This window comes from Carcharhinus amblyrhynchos, chromosome 7 (genome assembly GCF_965287045.1).
Source record: "Carcharhinus amblyrhynchos chromosome 7, sCarAmb.v2.hapA, whole genome shotgun sequence".
Lineage (NCBI taxonomy): Eukaryota > Metazoa > Chordata > Chondrichthyes > Carcharhiniformes > Carcharhinidae > Carcharhinus > Carcharhinus amblyrhynchos.
Window position 1 is genome coordinate 53,771,090 of NC_137330.1, and position 22,135 is coordinate 53,793,224.

General features: G+C 40.8%; 1 protein-coding gene and 1 non-coding gene across 2 annotated transcripts in view; both read left to right on the top strand.

The window, feature by feature from the left end:
* Positions 1-3,090: 3,090 nt before the first annotated feature.
* On the top strand, positions 3,091-3,162 carry trnaa-ugc (transfer RNA alanine (anticodon UGC)). Its single transcript has one exon. It is a non-coding gene; the product is annotated as a tRNA-Ala (tRNA).
* Positions 3,163-3,604: 442 nt separating this feature from the next.
* Positions 3,605-22,135, top strand: part of ift172 (intraflagellar transport 172) — a 100,269-nt gene continuing 81,738 nt past the window's right edge. The window contains exons 1-8 of the mRNA XM_080192330.1: positions 3,605-3,688; positions 4,891-5,034; positions 6,674-6,786; positions 7,528-7,567; positions 12,974-13,039; positions 16,212-16,291; positions 16,719-16,806; positions 20,807-21,021. Coding sequence (XP_080048456.1) covers positions 3,650-3,688; positions 4,891-5,034; positions 6,674-6,786; positions 7,528-7,567; positions 12,974-13,039; positions 16,212-16,291; positions 16,719-16,806; positions 20,807-21,021 — 785 coding nt within the window. The 5' untranslated portion in view covers positions 3,605-3,649. The remainder of the gene's footprint in view (positions 3,689-4,890; positions 5,035-6,673; positions 6,787-7,527; positions 7,568-12,973; positions 13,040-16,211; positions 16,292-16,718; positions 16,807-20,806; positions 21,022-22,135) is intronic.

Below are 22,135 nucleotides of genomic sequence, written 5' to 3' on the forward strand. Positions count from 1 at the left end.
TACAGGGCACAATTTAAAAATTTGACACAAAACGTGCAGGATGGAGATTGTAGACGACTTTAGTACAATTTACTAAGAACCAAAATAAAACACACAATCTGCTATTACGTATATACACAGCAGAACAATCACACCAGCGTGCTCCCACCAACCCAATGAGAACGAACATTACTCTCCACCATCATGCACTGTTGTAACACTGTAAGGGAACATTTAACCATACAACATAGATTCTTAAAAATGCATAACAATGAGGAAGATAGTGATAGACTTCCAGATAGACTGCTGGAATGGATGATGACGCACGGCAAATGAAATTTAATATAAAGAAGTATAAGATGTCATATTTTGGTAAGACAAAATATAAATAGAGGCAATATAAACAAAATGGCGCAATTCTAATGGAAGTGGATGAACTACGGGTATATATTCATAAATCATAAAAGGTAGGGCAAGTTGAGAAAATGTTTATAAAAAACATACAGGATGCTGTGCAGGATAATTAGAATGATGTGGAGGTGCTGGCGTTGGACTGAGATAAGCACAGTAAGAAGTCTCACAACACCAGGTTAAAGTCCAACAAGTTTATTTAAATGTTATTTATTTACATAAACCAGTTGGACTTTAACCTCGTGTTGTGAGGCTTCTAACTGAGAATAATTAGAAGAAGAGAGCATCAAAGCAAGAAGATTATGGCCAACCTGGTTCAATCTCAACTGGAGGACTGCGTGAGATCCTGGCCATTATCATTTTATGAAGGTTTTAGAGGGTACAGAAAAAATTAAAAGAACAGTTCCGCATTGTGGAATTTCAGTTACAAGAATCAATTGGAGAAGCCGAGACTGTTCTCCACAGAGAAGAACATAGAACAGTAGAGACAGTACAGGCCCTTTGGCCCTCAGTGTTGTGCTGAGTTCATCCACCTCCTTTAGAATTGCACCATTTCGTTTATATTGCCTCTATTTATATTTTGTCTTATCAAAATATGACATCTTATACTTCTTTATATTAAATTTCATTTGCCATGCGCCACCATCCATTCCAGCAGTCTATCACTACCTTCCTCATTGTTATGCATTTTTAAGAATCTATGTTGTATGGTTAAATGTTCCCTTATACAGTGTTACAACAGTACATGATGGTGGAGAGATCAAGCTATCCCACTCCCTATAATTCTGGTGTGCTCCATGTGCCTATCTAAGAACTGCTTGAAAGTTCCTAAAGTGTCTGACTTCACTATCACAGCAGACAGTGTATTCCACACCCCAACCACTGAGTGAAGAATCTACCTCGGACATCTTTCCTATATCTCCCACCATGAACCTTATAGTTATGCCCCGAGTAACAGCTACATCCACCCAAGGAAATAGTCTCTGCACGTCCACTCTATCTATCCCCCTCATGTCTTATAAACCTCTACTAAGTCGCCTCTCATCCTCCTCCGCTCTAAAGAGAAAAGCCCCAGTTTTCTCAACCTTTCCTCATAAGACCTACCCTCCAAACCAGGCAGCATCCTGGTAAATTTCCTCTGCACTCTCTCCATGCTTCCACATCCTTCTTATACTGAGGTGACCAGAACTGAACACAATATTCCAAATGTGGTCTCACCAAGGTCCGATATAGTTGCAGCATAACCCCATGGTTGTTAAACTCAAACCCCCTGTTAATAAACGCTAACACGCTAAAAGCTTTCTTTATGGCACTATCCACTTGAGTGGCAACTTTCAGAGATCTGTGGATATGAACTCCAAGATCTCTGTGTTCCTCCACATTCCTCAGAACCCTGCCGTGGACCCTGTAATCTGCACTCAAATTTGTCCTACCAAAATGAATCACCTCGCACTTATCAGGGTTAAACTCCATCTGCCACTTTTCGGCCCAGCTCTGCATCTATCAATGTCTCTTTGCAGCCTGCAAGAGCCCCCCATCTCATCCACTACTTCACCAATCTTGGTGTCAACAGCAAATTTACTGACCCACCCTTCAGCCCCCTCTTTCAAGTCATTGATAAAAATCACAAATAGCAGAGGACTCAGCACTGACCCCTGTGGTACACTGCTGGTAACTGGCCTCCAGTCTGAAAATTTTCCTTCCACCACCACCCTCTGTCTTCTATGAGATACAGTAAAAAGTCTGACAACACCAGGTTTTAGTCCAACCTATTTATTTGATATGTCCAACGCACGCCAGTCCAACGCCGGCATACCCACATCATGACTTCTATGAGATAGCCAGTTCCTTATCCAATCAGCCAAATTTCCTTCTAGCCCACACCTCCTTACCTTCTTTGTGAGCCTACCATGGGGAACCTTATCAAACGCCTTACTAAAATCCATGTATATGACATCAACTGCACTACCTTCGTCTACACACTTAGTTACCTCCTCAAAGAATTCAACCAAATTTGTGAGGCAGGACTTATCCCTCACGAAACTGTGCTGACTATCCCAGATTAAACTGCATCTTTCCAAATGGTCATAAATCCTACCTTTCAGGATGCTTTCCATCAACTTATGGTTAAGAGGCATTTTGATAAAAGGGTTCAAAATCATGAAGGGACTGGACAGTTTTCTCACAAAACAGGATTGAGCTGATGCAGGAGGCCATTTGGCCCATTATGTCTGCACTGGGAAATTAATATCAGGAGTAGGATTTCCGTTGATAGAAGACCAATAGAAGGTGATTGGCAAAAGGACTACAGGTGACTTAGCGAAAAACTTTTTTATGAGTTCCTGAACAGCACTGATTGAGAGCTGTAGTAGGGGTAGATTCAATCGTAGATTTCAAAAGAGGATTGAGCGTGAGGAGGAAAAAAAAATTACAGGGCGACAGGGACAGGTGTGACTGGGTGAGTTGCCAGGGGATTTTCACAGAAACTTCATTGCATGTTAACGTAAGCCTGCTTGTGAAACTAATAAATAAACTTTAAACTTTGCACAGAGCTGGCATGGACATGAAAAGCCGAATGCCTTCCTTATTTGTGGTAGTGGGGCCGCAAAATCTGAGTAGTGAATGACAAAATTAAACTTCAACCAGCAGACGCCAACTGGCTGAAGCATCTGTAAGGCAGTCGTCCACGAGTTCCGTCACGGGGATGTAGCTCAGTGGTAGAGCGCATGCTTTGCATGTATGAGGCCCCGGGTTCAATCCCCGGCATCTCCACTTTTCGTCGGGAAAACAAAAGGATGTAATTTTAAACTTTCCTCCCACCAAAGCAGTATTTTTATTCCGGCTCCATCTGGGACGGGAGTGGAAGGAGGAGAGGACTGCGCAATGTTTCGGCACATCCTTCCCACATCGTCGTCGTTGTTGTCCCGTAGCGGGGCGGCCCGCCATTGCGGACCGAGAGTTCGGCCCTTTGAGCAGCTTGCTTCCCCTCTCCACCCCTTGTCTCTTTAACGGTTCATTTCAAATATAACTAACACCTTTCCTCAAGGGCGCGCGACTCGGAGTGCTCGGTCATAAAGAACCCTTACGTCATAATATATATGACGTATGATATATCACTTTACCTATGACGTTACGTCATTATGGAGGCTGCTTCCGCAGTTCGGGGGGAAGTGAAGGAAGGGGCGTGGCCTAGCGGTAACCAGGGAAACGGCGGCGGGTTCGGATCCGGAGCAGAAACAAAGGAGCCGGGGCCGGGGAAATGCAGCTGAAACACCTGAAAACTCTGCTGAGCCCTCAGGTAACAGGCAGCGAGAGAGGCCGCGGCTAAGTCACATCGCACAGAGTAGCAGTACAGCCCAACCCCTCTCCCCGCCGCCACCTTGGGTGTTTTGTTTTACTGGCCAGGGTGGGAGCGGCTGCCGTTTGTTGCGTGGTTCCCATTTTAACCGTGAATGTGGGTGGATGATCGCAGTATTCTCAGCTCCAGCCCTCCTGGGGGGTGGATTTTGTATTGGCGTGGCGCCTGTCGCAACCTCAAGACGTCCCACAGGCCTCCCAGCCTTTAGCTGTTGTGTGGTTTGAGTTTGTCACTTGCACAGTTGAATTTCACTCACTCTGTGCGGGACTATAACTCCCGGATTAATTACTCTGTTCACTGATCAATCTCACTTTTGTATAAAAACAAAATTCTGTAGATGCTGGAAATATAATGAAACAGGGTCTAATGGATGGTCGTTGAGCTGAAAGGTTAAACATCTTTCTTTCCATAGCTGCCTGTTAAGTATTTCCAGCATTCTTTGTTTTTATTTTGCATTTATGGATGTTTACTTTTTGTTAGATGGACACTCTTTCAATCATGTTTTCTGCCCACCTGATTAGTTCATTGATACCTTCCGACAAACTGCAGCTTTTGAACTCATTACGCAGCCAATGTATGCATCATCAGCAAACTTTTTAATCATGCTCCTTAAATTTAAAGCTTAGTCGTTCTATAAACCATCACTCATCCAGAACATGCCACTTCTACTATTCTCACACCCAACAATCCCTCTTCTCAATTCTCTCACTTTACCGAACCCCCATCACTGCTCATCTTGATCCCAAGACCACATTTCCATAATGATGTTGACACACTTTTCTGAATAGTACCACACATTGTACTTGCAATCTACTTGCTGCATATCTTGCACTATTCGGATATTACACTTGTAAAAATCAAAACCATCTTTAATGAAAAAGAAAGTCATTCAGTCATGCCCTGGAAATTGGCACTTAAAAGCAGGTTAAAGATTGAGAAAGGTTAATTCAGGATCAACATCAAAATAAATATGAAGATGTTTAGAAGTTTTAGTGGATTGCCAGAGAATAGAGATTGAGATGAGGGCCATATTCTCATTTGAACAATTAATGTGAAATTCAGGAAGAACAATGTGAAATGACATTAATACTCTTTTAATGTAGCCCTAACGTGGGAATTTGAGCTTTCTTTTCTCTTCACAGGATGGTGCTGCAAAAGTTACATGTATGTCATGGGCACCCAATAACAGCAAGTTTGCAGTCTGCACTGTGGACAGAGTTGTTCTTCTCTACGATGAAAATGGGGAAAGAAGAGATAAATTCTCTACTAAACCTGCTGATTCTAAGGTTAAAAAAAGCAAATTTTCAAAAGAATTATATGTAATAGCTTAGTGGGTATACAGTTATATGTTCTAGAAAAATGTCTTGACGGCTATACAATCATGTTGTTTTCCATAAATAGACATTAAGAATACCCTCGGTCTCATAAAACGAATATTCTTGTAAACCCAGTATTGGGTATGTCATGACCACTGGAAATTATGACCACTGAAAATTGTAGTAAGAAGTCTCACAACACCAGGTTAAAGTCCAACCAATTTATTTGATAGTAAACTCATAAGCTTTTGGGGTTTGCTCCTTCATCAAGTGAATGGAGAGTTCTGGCCTCAGACAGAGCATATTACAGCACACACAGTTTACAGATTACTGATTAGAATGCGAGTCTTTACAACTAACTTGCTATTCAAGTCTTAAAGATGCAGACAATGTGAGTAGAAACAGCAGTAGGCGTAGGTTAAAGAGACGTATTTTCACGACACACGACAGCGCAGAGTTGCTGAGCAGAGACTGATAGCCACGTTCTGCACATGTGAGGAGGTCTCAACCAGGATCTTGGGTTCATGTCGCACTATCTGTAACCCCCATGACTTGCCTGGGTTTGCAAAACCTCACTTACTGTACTGTCTGGAGACAATACACATCTCCTTAATCTATGCCTAATGCTCTTTCCACTCACATTGTCTGCATCTTTAAGACTTGAATAGCAGGTTATTTGTAAAGACTCTCATTCTAATCAGTAATCTGTAAACCGTGTGTGCTGTTATATGCTCTGTCTGAGGCCAGAACTCTCCATCCATCTGACGAAGGGGCAAACCCAGAAAGCTTGTGAGTTTACTATCAAATAAATTGGTTGGACTTTAACCTGGTGTTGTGAGACGTCTTACTGTGTTTACCCCAGTCCAATGCCGGCATCTCCATATTACTGAAAATTGACCAGACTTCTGTTTCATGATATTTGAATTGAAAAACATTGGACAAGGAAATTAAATGCCAGAGAAAAGTCAGAGTTCTGAACAAGCTATCTTTTCCTTAAAATTGAGTCTTGAATTTAGATGATTAATGATAAGTGGGTGGAATTTTTCTTGTGTAAATTTGGTGAAGACTGATTTTATTAAGCTGCCATTGTACATCTCTCTTGTTTAGTAAAATATTTTTCTTGCATTTATAATTTCACAAATGAAGCCACAATAATAATGTTTTAACTTAGTAGTTAAATATGACAAATGTGTTCCACATCCAAGATGTGTTTAACACCTTCTGGAGTCAGTTAGTACTGTATAAACAATCTCTTGCTCTGCGTGCTCTGCTAGTAATTAACCAGTTCTTTATTCAGCAACCTGTGCTAATATTAGTGATCATAAACTGTTGATACTTGCCCTCTGAATTTGTGATGTGGAGTCTCTTTGTTCAGCACCCATGAAACATATTATCAATAGACTTGGGTTCTTTTATAGCCATTAGTCTGAAGTGAGGTTAGAGACAATGTAAGTTATAAATGATCAGTTAACTGGTTAGCTGTACTTGTGAAATCATAAATTAAGAATGATTATCAGCATTCATCATTATAATGCTCTAAAAGAAATTCTTGTGTTCTGTTCGCACTATTTCACATTAATATTTAGAATAACTATATATCTTTTTACAGTATGGCAAGAAAAGCTATATGGTCAAAGGCATGGCCTTTTCGCCAGATTCTACCAAAATAGCCATTGGGCAGACAGACAGTATTATATATGTTTATAAAATTGGAGAAGATTGGTAAGTTCTATTTTTGTGTAGCTTTTTAATGGACCCACTCAAACTTATTGTTATGTTTTAGTTCATGGAAAGATCCACACATGTTACATTTCTCTTTGGTATATTCCACAGATATCAGGCATGTAGAACCACACAAATAAATGCAGAGGTGCTGCTGCAGTACACCCGCTAAAACATACAATTTTCTAGGCCAGGTCATTTTCCTTCTGCATAGCCAGCTACTACTTTCCCATCCTGTAGAACTTCATACTACATGGTTATTTAGAGCTGAATTTAACAAAAAAAACAGTTTCCAGTCATGTTTCTATGCCTTCCAAGTTCCATTGGTTAACCAGATTGATCAGTATTGTAGGTACTGTTGATATTGTCCTGCTTGATTCAGATATTGGATGACCTTACATGTTGATTAAATTCTGCACTTAATTTAACAAGTACATTGCCACAATTTAAATAGATTCCTCCCCCTAAAGATAGATATCCTTGGTTGTTAGATGTATGTGAGTTGAACTTTGCTCAGTTGGCAATACAAACAGGGAATCCCTCATGAGCAACACAGTGAATAGAACTATTTGATGTAAAACATACTGTCAAGATCAGTTCAATGTTGGGCATTTTTATTGTTTGAAACCACTTTGCAAACACAATAAAGCAGAGGCTGAATTAAATCCACAAGCTGATTTGTTGTTTTAAGCCATTTCTTTTAAACTTGATTACTGATTATTTTGGATTTTTTTTCTCTAGGGGTGACAAGAAGGTTATCTGCAACAAGTTTGTACAGACAGTAAGTGAACTTTCTAATATGAATGATGTGGCTCTTACATTAATTTCTGTATGCAGTTCCAATTTCATGCCAACATGTTGCAGCATTTTTTTTTGTGTGGTAGGAAAATTTATTGATCAGAATAGGCACTTAAAACAATCGTAGAATTAAACTGTTCTGTTTTTGTCTTCGTTTTTCTTATTTTCTTCCTTTAACTAATAGAGGATATTTCAATACAAACTGTCATGCATTTAATCAATCTTTGTTTATTGGTGAATATAGCAATAGTCAAGAATTCTCCCATTTTGAAATATAGTGGCATGGCAGGTGCAGCAAGGTAGCTGTGCAGCAGCTGATGGGAAAACAGGCCAAATCTTCCAACCTTGACCTTATTAATTATGCATCTAGGTGTTTTATGCCTGCTTTAGTGGCGAGGCGGCCTGGATGATGTTGAGTCTGCTGTTGTGATTGGGTGTTATATTGAAAAGACATCCAACATCACAGACCAATTATTGAAGAAAGAAGGTAGACCACCTGAAAATGAAGATTGATCTTCAGTAACATTCTGAGACTGGAAGATGGACCCCTTCTTGTGCACCTAATCTGGAAGGTCCACCTGCAGATGTTCCCCGGCCCACTGCTGTGGTATTCCCAGGTCTGGGTTGACTGCAGCCTTCATCCTGAACTCTGAAGGATGCAAATGAGGTTCATGTCAGCTTCTGGTAGGTTTTTCAATCTGCCATGGCAGACTCAAGCGTAAGGTCCTGCTGTAAATTCACACTGCCATATTCTTCCCCCAAGCTTGCCATTGAGCACACTGGTGAGAGCTTGGGAGAATTCCGCCCCTATTTATGGAGACCAATGTTTAGCAGCTACTGATGTCATCCAAGTTGATAACAGTGACGTTAGCAGAAACTGACAGCAAAATTGGTAACTCCTGAAACTAACAAATTCACATGTCTCAAAGTGGAATCTAACTTTCTATGCAGAAACAGCTATCCCATGTTAGAAATCCTAACCCACCACAGTTTTAATAACCACCTCACATGAATCAAATGCTGCTTTGACATAACTTTCACAAAAATGTAATGCACTAGACTCCAATCAAATGGCCCTACGACATAGAACATAGAACAATGCAGCACAGTACAGACCCTTCGGCCCTCGATGTTGTGCCGAGCTATGTCCGAAACCAAAATCAAGCTATCCCACTCCCTATTGTGGTGTGCTCCATGTGCCTATCCAATAACCGCTTGAAAGTTCCTAAAGTGTCTGACTCCACTATCACAGCAGGCAGTGCATTCCACACCCCAACCACTCTGAATAAAGAATGACTTGCCCACAATGTTGTAAAATTCTATATGGCTCATTTTTCTATGTAATTTGGGTAGAAAACTAGTAGTCATGGATTGGTTCCAACTATAAAGCCTGCTTGTGCAAACTTGAGTGGAGTGTATGACAGCTCATCAGTGTCCTCATGCCGCTTTCCCACCCCTGCCAAAATTGAAAATTAAGCCCCCATGTAGCAAGTCTCCAGAAACAATTTATTTTCAGCTTTACTATGCTGAAAGGGAAGACAGTTCTTTGTCAGAATCTTTCAAACTATGCTTTGCATCCCTTCTTTTACATTTTATTGCAACTTCCCTGCTGCTATTGATATTTTGTGACTTTTCCACTCAATCTCCTGTTAAAAACCAGCATCGACCCATCTATCCCCTCCACAATTAAATGTCACAATTAATATGTAGTAAGTGTAAAGTTTAGTTTAGATGAGACTCTTTATAAAGCTGTGCTTGCCTTGCCGGGTTGGAAAAATGGCAGCATGTCCAGAAGTTATACTTTGGAGTTTTGTTGTGAGTTAATTTGTGCTGGAGGACTGGCAAATTATTATTAATTTTCAAAATGTGAATTAGAGCCAACCAGGCAAACACAGACCAGTTAGTTTAACATTTCTAGTGGGAAAAGCTTTGACATCATTAATTAAAAGTGGAAGTTTTACATCAAAGGTAAAGAGAAAATACTTAAAAGTAGCTCACACAGATTCTGGAAAGGAAACTTGTGCTTGACAAACCTGATAAAGTTCTTTGAGGGGATGACATGTAATGCACAAGGACAATGAAGCGGATATGGTGTATATGGCTTTTTAAAAAGCCTTCAATAACATATTACCAAGGAAATTACTGGAGAAGATGAAGGAGAATGGATGTAGTGGATGGGCAGTAAATTTGATTAAAAGATGGTTGAGAGGAGGAAAAAGAGAGGGGGATTTCTAAAGTGTTTGGTAGTGGGTAACAATGCCCCAAGAAGTCCTGTTCTGCATGTACTTCTGATTATATCGATCAGTGATTTGCATCTAGAGCCAGAGAAGATGGAGTACAATTTTGCAAATGACAGTTGAATTGAAGGATTGAAGAGGATTAGTAAATAGTTCTGACAATCAAAGGAAGCTGAAAGGAAATATTGATAATATGGTGGAATGAGCAAAAATGTGATAGATGGAATTCAATGTCAGTAATTCAATGGGAAGTGGTATATTTTGTTTGAAAGATTGAGGATTGATTCACTAACGAAAAGCAAAGAGTGGGGATAAGTAGATGTTTTTCTGATTGAAGATCAATGACTAGTGGTGTGCCTTGGGACTTCAATTGTTTTCAATTTACATAGATGATTTGGAGTTGGGGACCAAGTGTATTGTGCCCAAGTTTGCAGATGACACAAAGATGAGTGGCAGAGCAAAGTGTGTAGAGCACACTGAAAGTCTGCAAAGGGATGTAGATAGTTTAAGTAAGTGGGCAAGGGTCTGGCAGATGGAGGACAATGTTGGTAAATGTGAGGTCATCCATTTTGGTAGGAATAACAGCAAAATGGACTTTTATTTAAATGGTAAAACATTGCAGCATGCTGCTGTGTAGGGGGATGAATTGCAAAAAGTTGGTTTGCAGGTACAGCAGGTAATTAAGAAGGCAAATGGAATTTTGTCTTTCATTGTTAGAGGGATGCACTTTAAAAACAGGGAGGTTATGTTGCAGCTGTATAAAGTGCTGGTGAGTCCACACCTGGAGTACTGTGTACGGTTTTGGTCTCTTTACTTGAGAAAGGATATACCAGCACTGGAGGGGGTGCAGAGGAGATTCACTATGTTGATTCTGGAGTTGAAACGGTTGGCTTATGAGGAGAGACTGAGTAGACTGGGACAATAGTTATTGGAATTCAGAAGGATGAGGGGCGAGCTTATAGAAACATAAGATTATGAAGGGAATACATAAGATAGAAGCAGAGAGGTTGTTTCCACTGGTGGGTGAAACTAGAACTAGAGGACATAGTCTTAAATCTGCTCTCACTTATTTTGAGGCTGAGTTGAGGAGGAACTTCTTCACCCAGAGGGTTGTGAATCTGTGGAATTTCCTGCTGAGTGAAGCAATTGAGGCTACCTCATTGAATGTTTTTAAGGGAAACATAGATAGGTTTTTGAACAGTAAAGGAATTAAGGGTTATGGTGAGTGGGTGGGTAAGTGGAGCTGAGTCCACGAAAAGATCAGCCATGACCTTATCGAATGGCGGAGCAGGCTCGAGGGGTAGATGGGCTATTCCTGCTCCTAGATCATATGTTCGTAGGTTCTTAAACACAAAATCTACTTTGAATAGGAGAATTTTGAGGAATGTGAAAAAACAAATGGATTGAGGCATTATGTTCACATGATATTAAAAATAGCACCTTCAAATTATTAAGGCCATTTAAAAAAAAGTCTATGAGAAGAGACATGAAATAGAAAAGTTAATTTTAAAAATTTGTATTGATATAGTGCCTTATACTATAGGCACTATATCAGGATCTGTCTATAGTATAAGCACTATATCAAGTGCCGCAGGATGCCACAAAGTTTCACAGCTTAGTGAAGAATTTCTGAAGTTTTATCACTTTAATATTAGGGAAAAAAGGAAGCTAGTTTGCACACATTAATGTGTCTCAGACAGCAATCAGAAGGATATGGGATAACCTTATCTTTGGTGTTGGTTAGGGAAATATTGGCCAGATTCGAGGAAAACCCCTGTCGCTTTTAATATAGTGCCATGAGATCTTTTATATCTCCTTAATGTCCAGTTGGGATCTTGGCGTCATGTTTCATTCAGAATATGGCATGTCCCCCAGTGAAACATTCTTTCAGCATGACATTGTAGTTTCAGACTAGATTCTGTACTCTGGTCTCCAGAGTGGGGCTTGAGCCCACAATCAGTTGTCTCGAAATGGATCCCTACAAAACATTAGTGAGACCATAACTTCCTGCTTTAGGCAAAATGCTGAAGCAATCAAAATAAAGATTATGGCACAGATTCATTTTGATGCTGTCTGGAAATACCAGAATGTGCACTGGCTTTAAAAAATTTTTGTTGGAACTGATGGTGGATGATTTGATGGGGGTATTTAAAATATAAAGAGATTGTAGAAAATGGACTATTTCTAATGGTTAAGGAATGTAGAGTGAGGACATGGACTTGTAAGATTAAGTGGAGCTAATTTAGGACGCAGGAGAATTATTATCCTCTGGAGCATGAAATTGTGATACAATGATAAGTTAGTGTTTGAAGTAGAGTAATTATGTTAACTTGCAAAAGTAGATTTGAAACATGATTTGAAGGATGAGTGAATAAAGAGATATAAGAATAGGATAGGCACATGGAATTCCAATTTAAAAAGTATTCTAATGCATCTCAACACTTAAAATATGCTGATCAATGTAATGGTCAAGCTTATCCTTCTAGGACAGAGCCCTACGATCAACTGCAGTAAAAATGCATCTAATTTACAATATAGCAACTAACTTCAAAATTGAAAGAACAGTTTTTTTGTATTTCAGAGCCTGTCTATTAAAGAATTCCAGGAGCAGCGACTAATTTTTGCTTTGGTTCCCCATTTGAGATTGGGCATTCCTATGGTTCACTGACTCTTCTGAAAGGTGGCAAAGCATCTATTTTTATAGAAGGGGCGCAATTACACAAAAATTACAGGCGAGTTTGAACTGCCCACACCTACAATGGAGCAGGCAAGGATGGAAGTGCTAGATGTGTGTGCACTACTGGCACCTTTCATCTGTGTCAGCAAAAAGTGTTGGAAGCAACAAAGGGAATTCTTGAATTGGGTCCCTGTTTTAAAGGGCTTTAAATTGACCTAACACTGCAAAAATTTGGGCCGTCATCTTCAGAATCATTTAGTGTTTTGCCACAATATCTGTGAGCAGTACTAAGCTCACCATTCAAGATGTATGTGTTTAACAGAAACTCAATAACTTATTCGTTTTAACTGCCATTTACCAAAATGAGGCAATTTGTTATCTTTGTGGATATTTTGGTTTGATAAGCAGTGAAGGCCTCCATCAGTATATTTTTTATTGCTTTGCAAATAATAAACTCTATTGTTCTATATTTCAGAGTGCTGTTACGTGTCTAATCTGGCCAGCAGATCAAGCAATTGTTTTTGGACTGGCTGAAGGAAAGGTATGAGTTAGTGGTTTAGTTTGCATGGGATATTTCCTGGCTCCAGAAACTCAACACTGGAGAAAATGTTATAAATGTCAGGATCTTCCTTCTGGGAGTCAGACTGGGCAACCCGAAAACTGGTGCGGAGATGTGCTGAGTGGAAGGTCTGCCTTGGTGCATTGGCACTTCAAAGGTTTTTTAAAAAGCATCAAAACAGCCTTCCAGCCCTATTCCCCATGCTGACCCCACCCCCATCCCCCAACACCCATGCCAGCAAGTACTTTCTACACACAGTGCATGTATCTTTATACCCTCCATATGCCCCACTACCCACTCCATAATATCCTCTTGCCAATTTATGACCTCCACTTACCCAATGGCCTTTTGTAGCTCTGCCAAGAGTGCCAATTCATGTTACTTTTACCCTAACAACTACCATTTGCCCTTACACCTGCCAAGCCAACTCACTCATTATCCGCCATAGGCAGACCTCAGGAGCCATGCTGAGACAAAATAAAATTGTGTTCAGTGTCTATTGCAGACTTAAAGCACTCCACTGTGATAATGGAAGGTTGTGAAATCAGTCAAGTGATACAAATCCACCAAAGATAGCCCTCGAGCTTATGTCAAAAGCAGAGTGTTGTAGTAAACAGCATTATGTTTAAATACTCCATACAGTGCTTTCAGTATTGACTGAGAAGAAGTTTTAAATATCTTGACAGTTGCTTTTGATAGTTACTTTTGCTGGTTCCTCTTGGCAGTGGCTTTTGTCACTTTTGACAGTTCCTTTTAATAGCCCTCTTAATGAATAGTTCTAATGAATTTATGCACGCTCATTTCCACTTTTAACAATCCCAGAGGGCACCTTGCCTATTCAAAAGGGCACCTGACACCCCCCAAAGATGTCCTGGGATCATATTGAATAGGATACCCTACACCTCCGAAGGATTTGACAAAGTTTAGACTTGCTTCTGCCAGGTGTATTTCATAAACCTAGATTGCCAAGATCAGACATGAGTGGAGGCAGGTGCTGAATATACAGGCGGCTACCTCTGTGAAACGTGCATGCTCAAAATGTGGCACACCTCCACAGAAATGTACCTCATCTTTGCAGTATTCAACCTGTTAATGCCTATTGTAGCTGGTGAATGTAAATTGTAAAATATTCTATTACAACAGGTGAAGTTTTGGCATAGAAACTCCTTATGGAAGGAAATCTCTCATCCTTACCCAACTTGGCCGAATGTGACTCACAGATCCACAGTAGTGTGGTTGAATCCTAACTTGCCCTCTAAAACGTCTAAATTTGTGGACAATAAAGTTGATTAATTAGTCACAAGTAGGCTTACATTAACACTGCAATGAAGTTACTTTGAAAATCCCCTAGTTGCCACACTCCGGCGTCTGTTCGGCTGCACTAGGGGAGAATTTAGTATGGCCAATGCACCTAACCAGGATGTCTTTTGGACTGTGGGTGGAAACCGGAGTACCTGGAAAAAACCCATCGAGACATGAGGGGGATGTGCAAATTCCACACAGACAGTGACCCAAGCTGGGAATCAAACCTGGATCCCTGGCGCTGTGAGGCAGCAGTGCTAACCACTGTGCCAGCTACTGTGCCACCGTGCTGCCCCAATGAGGGATGAGCAACAAAATCTGGCCTAGTCAGTGACACCCACATCCCATGAAGAAATAAATAAAGCACGACACCATGCCCCTTAATAAATATTTAAGTAAGAAAAGCATGTTTGCTTATTGTGATTCAACAAGGAGATCTAAGTTGGGAAGCTAGTTTTAACTTTCTCGCTACTATATATTTACTCATGTTTAATCGATCTTTATTGAAGTGCCCTTTTCACTTGTTTTCATTGGCTGAGATGAATCTTGCATTGATGATGCACATCTAAAATTTAACAGTTCAGCTACTCACTGTGTATTGTAAAAACGTTGAATTGGTGGTTTTGTAGGTAAAAAGAAAATTTTTAAAAACTTGCATTTTTATTGCACTTTTCATGATCACTGGCTGACTCACAAATGCTTTATAGACAATGAAGCACTTGAAGTGTAATCAGTATTGGAGTATTGGCAACGCAGCTGTGTTGCATTCAGTCAACACTCAAACATGATAATTGCTGGCATTTATGTCGGCGGGATTTTACTGTCGCACTGATGATACACTCCTGCTCTGGGTTTCCCAGTGACGAGGGTTGCACTAAAAAAAAAGCCCCATTGACAATGGCAAGACCATGAGATCCCGCTGCCAGTGAGTGGCGCAATGCTCCTTCAGTTTTGCATTGGAATGTCTGCCTCAATTTTTGTGCTGAAATCCTGGAGTAGGGCTTGAAACCTGAACCTTGTGATTTAGAGACAAGTGTACTATCAACAGAGCTATGGCTGGGACTGGACCAGCTGCCCATAGGCCATGAATCAGTTGTTGAATTGAATCAAATGTTCAGTTGTTCAGTGAAGAAAGTGTGCTACTTTTACAAAGTCTAGCTGGCCTGTGTAGTTCTAAGTTAGATAAATCTTTGATAGACAAGTGACTTGATCTGGTTGTCATCTCTCTACTTTCCTATATGCCCCACAACCGGATCAGCCATGACTCTACTTCATGACTGAACCAGCTCAAAGGGCTGAATGGCCTATTCCTCCTTTGTTCCTATGTTCTTAATGGCTGACTCTGAATACCCTTTGAAATGGCTGAGCAAGCTCCTCAGGTCTACTAGTAATTGGTACAAAGCATTAAACTAATTTTGGATCCAGGTGGTGGTTGTAAAATACTCAAACTTGACTTTTATGATGATCTCCTGATTGCTTGAAATAAAACTAGTTACAATAAATTACTCCAAGTACTCTTTTTACGTAACAGACAATTTACAACTCCTGCAGTGTGAAGAGAACACACGCATTTGCAAGAGGTCTTCCGTGAGCTTTTCCAGACATCTGGATGTGGAATATATAAATTAACTTCCATCTTAATTGTTACCAGAACAAAAAATATTCATGCAAACCTCAATCATTCTGAACACAAAATGTGAAAGTATAAATTAAGTTTTGCCACCAAATGGTGTTTTGAAGGTAATTACTTGAGTTAATGAGGAAGATCTTGTAAATATTCATGTGTTCTTAAAATCAATATTTTTAAATGTGTTTTTCTACTCTCAATCAATGTTGTTTTTGCTTAACGTAGGTTCGTTTAGCCAACACTAAAACAAACAAGTCTTCAACTATTTATGGGACTGATTCCTATGTAGTTTCATTGACTTCAAAGTAAGTACTGCTTTATCGTGGAGGAGTGATTTATTTTTGTCATGTATTGTAAACTTGCTCTTCATACGTAGGATGATTTTGTTATGGTATGGCACTGCCCTATCATGAGCCTTCCTTCAAGTTTAATATTTGATGACTGAATTGGTTTCCTGTTTTGCCAGCCACCTGATTTTCTTTTCTATTGGCTTCAAGTGGAAAATAAATCAATGTACAATGGGCTGCTGATTGATTATTGTTCGTTTTGTGGTATGGCCTAAAATTAATTTATGCCCCTTTGATTCCTGTGCAATTAGCATACATTCTTAAACAGTGATCCCAATATGATGTGTTGCATGGATTTTGGAGCTTTAATTTATATTTTGTTTTGAATTGTTATTATTGGGTGACATTACGAATTAGTTATTACTTGAATGTGTTCTTTTCTCAGTTTATCAGGTAAAGGGATTCTGTCTGGCCATGCAGATGGCACTATTGTACGATACTATTTTGATGACGAAGGGGCTGGTGACTCACAGGTATTGCATTAATTCAAGTGGTATGATTAATATGACCAGCTTTTACTAGACTCTGCTGTTGTTAGTGGTGACTGTCCAATTACTCATAAAACTGCCAGGAACAGATTCATAAAGTTATCCGAGAAGCTGAACAGTACTTGCCTACATTCAATAGATTTCAGGAAAACATTTTGGGCAGAATATGATCTGCAGAAGATCTCCATCTCACGCACTGTGCAACCAGCCCCATACAGATCTCTACCACACTAAACCTTTAAGTCATGGGCAAATTCCAAGCTGGCTAGGGTGATTATTAAGTGGGATGATACAGCATTCAGTCCATTGTACCTATTTTGGCACTTAAGCAATCCATTTATTCCTGACTGTCAACCGGCAATTCCAGATCTACAAAAATATTTATCCAAGTTCCTTTTGAGTGTCACTCTTGAATCTGTTTTCACCATCTTTCTGACATGAGTTCCAAATCATAACTCTGCTTACAAAGGAACTTGCCTCTGGTTTGTTTGCCAATTACCTTAAGTCTATGACCTCTGGCTATTGATCTTCTGCCACTGGAAAAAAGTTTCTCATTTATTCCAGTAAAACCCGTCATGATTTTGAGCACTCTTAATCTACTCTTTTAAACTTACATGTACAAAAGAGAATAATACTTACTTCTCTAGTCTTTCTACATTATTGAAGTCCCACATCCTTGACACCATTACAGTAAATCTCATCAGCATTCTCTCTAAGACCTTGGAATTACTTCTGAGGTGTTGTTTGCAGTTCTGGAAACCATTCTCCAGAATGGACCTTACCACAGGTTTGTTAAGATGATCTCTGCAAGTGCTGACAGGTTCCCAGCAAGATTGCCCCAGAGGCAGGAATAGGACAGGCGACTGATCCAATGTGTATTTCTGTTAAATTCTTCTCAATTCCAGAGATTATTGGCCCAATTTACTCAACCTTCATTCATGAAACATCCTGTTCATCCCAGACTGCCTCCAATGCAAGTATATCCCTCCTTAGATAAAAAGATCCAAAATTATAGGCAGTACTGATGGTGTGGTCTCATCAACACCCTGTAACTTGTATAAGACTTCTCTACTTTTATACTCCATCTGCCATGCAAACTTTTTGTGATTCTTGTACAAGGACACCCACATGTTGTCTATTTTTTAATAAAAGCACCACGGATGACTGACCGGTAGTAGTGGAAGTCACGAAAGCTGTCAGCCAGCTATCCAGTGGCAAAGCCCCAGGGGCAGATGCCATAACCACAGAGATGTAGAAAGCTGCTGGTTCTGTACTTATCGAGAAGCTCACCGAGTTGTTCCAGTCCTTTTGGAAGGAAGGATTCATTCCTCAGGAACTTAAAGATGCTTCCATTGTACACCTCTACAAGAGGAAGGGCAATCGGCAAGCATGTGACAACCACCGAGGAATCTCGCTGCCCCCCATCACAGGAAAGACCCTTGCAAGAGTCCTGCTAAATCGTCTGGTCATTTATCTGGAGCTGAGCCTGCTTCCAGAGTCACAGTGTGGCTTCTGCAAAGGTCGTGGAACTATTGACATGATTTTTACTGCATGCCAACTTCAGGAGAAATGTCAGGAGCAGAACCACAAGCTCTACACAACCTTTGTTGACCTCACCTTTGACACTGTCAGCTGACGAGGCCTGTGGAGGATTGTGCCAAAATTCGGCTGCCCCCCAAATTCATTCAGATGGTACACCAGTTCCATGATGGCACGATGGCCAGAGTATTGGATGCGGAGAACCCTCTGAGGCATTCCCAGTCACCAATGGCATCAAACAGGGCTGTGTGCTCGCACCCACATTGTTCAGCATGATGTTTACTGCCATGCTGAATGATGCCTTCCAGGACAGTGTTGCTGGAATCAGTCTCATTTACGCAGTGGGTGGGAAGCTCTTCAACCTGAGGAGACTTCAAGCTATTACCCAAATGAAGGAGACTGTTCTGAGAGATTTCCTCTTTGTCGATGACTGCGCCCTGTATGCTGGCTCAGAGCCAGAGGTGCAAGTCAGTATGGACAAATTTTCCACGGCTTGTGACAACTTTGGACTCGCCTTCAACATTAAAAAGACCGAAATCATGCACCAGCCTGCTCCTCATGCACCGTACACAGAACCCATAATCGCAATCAAACGGCAGAAACTAAAGGCAGTGGACCAATTCACTTATCTTTGCGGCACTCTCTCCCAAGCAGTGACTATTGATGCAGAAGTTAACTGCAGAATAGCAAAGGCAAGTTCTGCTTTCGGTAGACTGCGCTCTACTGTATGGGAATGTCAAGAAATCAGCCCAGCAACGAAACTGAAGGTCCACAATGCCGTGGTACTCACTAAACTCCGTATGCCTGTGAAATGTGGACTGTGTATCGAAGGCATGCAAGACAGCTCAATCATGAGTTGTCTTGTCTTCGTATGACTGGTCTTCGTAGAATATTACGCATCAGATGGCAAGACAAAGTACCAGACACTGAAGTTCTCTCTAGAGCAAGTCTACCATCAGTCCATGCACTGCTGATGAGAGCGCAGGCCCGGTGGGCAGGTCATGTCATCCGTACGCCAGACAAGTGCATACCCAAGCAGTTCCTTTTTGGGGAACTCTTTGTTGGAAGACACCCGCATGGAGGACAGAAGAAACATTACAAAGACACGCTCAAGGCCTCCCTGAAGTCACTTGACATTGACACAACCATCTGGGAAACGCTGGCACAAAACCGTCCTACCTAGTGCTGCCTCATCCACAAGGGCTGTCAAGCTTACGAAGCAAGGTGCATTGCTGAAGCACAACTTAAGCGCAAGCTGCGCAAGTCCAGAGCCACCAGCGCAACAACTACTGTGCCTACACAAGTCTGTCCAATATGTGCCAGGACATTCTGTGCCCGAATTGACCTGATCAGTCATCTTTGGACACACTGCATCCAGCCTCAAAATGACTAATGGTGTCAAGGTCCTCATCAATGGACGAACAACACTCTTTTTTAATAAAAAGTGTTTTTTATGCTTCTTACCAAGATGGACAACCTCATATTTTCCCACACTGTACTCCCATCTGCCAAACTTTTGTCAACTCACTTCATTTATCTGTGGTCCTTTGCAGATTCTTTGTGTGCTGTTCACAGCTTGCTTTCCCATTTATCTTTATGTCATTGACAAATTTGGCTGCATTACACTCCATCCCTTCACCCAAGTCATTAATATAAATTACAAATAGTTGAGGTATTAATCCCTATGGCATTCCACTAGTTGCAGTTTGACAACCTGAAAATGAACTATTTATCCTGACTTGCTCTTTTCTGTTTGTTAGCTAAACCTCTGTGCATGCTACTATATTACTCCCAGCACCAGGAGCTCTTATCTTGTGCTGCAATCTTTTATGTATCATCTTAGTGAATGTCTTTTGGAAATCCAAATACACTACATCATCTGGCCCCCTTTCATCAACCCTAATACATCATCAAAGAACTTGTTGTCAAACATTATTTACCTTCCATAAAACCACGTTAATTCTGATTGCATTATGATTTTTTAAAAAAAGTCCTGCTACTGCTGTCTCATTAGTGGATCCTGGTATTTTTCCTAATACAGATTTTTGAGCTAACTGGCCTATAGTTTCTTGCTTTCTGTCTCTCGTTTGTTCAATATGGGGCGGTTACATTTGCGATTTTTTCCAATTGAACCATTCCAGAATGTAAGGAATTTTGCAAGATTACAACCAATGTATTAATTGCACAAGATTTAGTGGCCTTCCAGCGGTGTGTTTCCCAGTGGTGGAAGGCAGCGCGCTATTCGCTGTTGGTGGGATTCTCTGATCCTGCTGCAGTCAATGGGATTTCCCAATGATGTCAACCTATGGGCAGTAGTGCAATGCTGGCAGGACTGGAGAATCCCACTGGCATGAATGGCTAGAGAACTCCAGCCATTAACATTTTACTAATGTTGTCTATTGGGTAAAATGGTTCCCAAATTAACTTATGCAGCTTTTTTTTTCAGGGGAAGCTAGCTACACACTGTTGTCCACCTTATGCCTTAGCCTGGGCTGTAAATAGTATTGTGGCTGCTGGATGTGATAAGAAAATCATTGCCTATGGAAAGGAGGGCCATATTATCCAACAGTTTGATTATGGCCGAGATTCCACAGAAAAGGAGTTCACAGTAGCTGCCACTAGCCCCAGTGGTCAGTCTGTCGTCATTGGCAGCTATGACAGGTAAAATGATAAAGAAAATAAGTATATTTATGAAATGTTTTGCCATTTTGTTGTATAAAATTGTGCCAGTAAAATAATTAAATAAAAATCCTGACTCTGCAAGTTATATAAAATGTACCAGCCATTTCTTCCTAGTGTTTTCCCCATGTTGAATTGAGGAAGATACTGGCTGGGTTGGAGTTGAGGGGCTTTGGTTGAGAAGATGCTAAACAATTATGTTTCCCAATTAAAATTGCCTACATTCCCATCCACATAGAATAATATTGAGAGGTTAGTGAAAATATGAGTGTGGTATGTTACATTATTTGAGTTTAGCTTCCTTTCTCACATGTTTCCTTCACCTCCTTTATGGAAAGCAATAACTGTGGTTGCTTGCTTAGTGGGCATTCTTTGTATGTGAACACAGAAAGTGAGATTTAAATGGGGAGCAAACATTACAGTCATTTTTTTTTTATATCCGTGCATGTGCATTTTATGTTTGTGTCACTGAATAATGATCAGAAGTATGGCTGACACAACTGCTTGCTCTGTTCATTTAGGCCATAGGTAATGTGTGGAAGGTGTTCACCATTTTCAGCTTGCACTTCCAACAACTTGCAATGGGCGATAACTTGCAAGCTCCAGAGCTTTGATGTTGGGGCGGGGCGGGGTGGGGGGGGTGGTGGGATGGAGGATGCCCTGGGGATTATTCTTTCAGAAGTTACCAGGTAAGGTTTGCGCAGCTAATGCCTGCAAATGCAAACCTCCCCTCGGCAACATCCCTGCACTGGGAACCATCCAGTTCAATACACCCCTCCCCCTCGTGATACCACTCTATACACTTGATCCCCAAGGGTTTTCTACCTCTACGCTTGCTTTCACAGACTGAACCCTTCAAATCCTACCCAACTCCTCAAATCCTACCCACTTAGCTTATACATTCAGCTTCTCTGTGTCACGCCAGAACTTTTAACCTTCACTAATATTTTAAGCATCCCTGTTTTATGTTAGTTAATGCAATAAAAAAGGGTGTGGCTTCCTTCCCTTCAATAAAGCTGCACTTGACACTAAGCTCCAGGAATATGTTGCAGTACGATGTCACCCAAGCTAAACTGGAAGGTCAACTGAGACATGA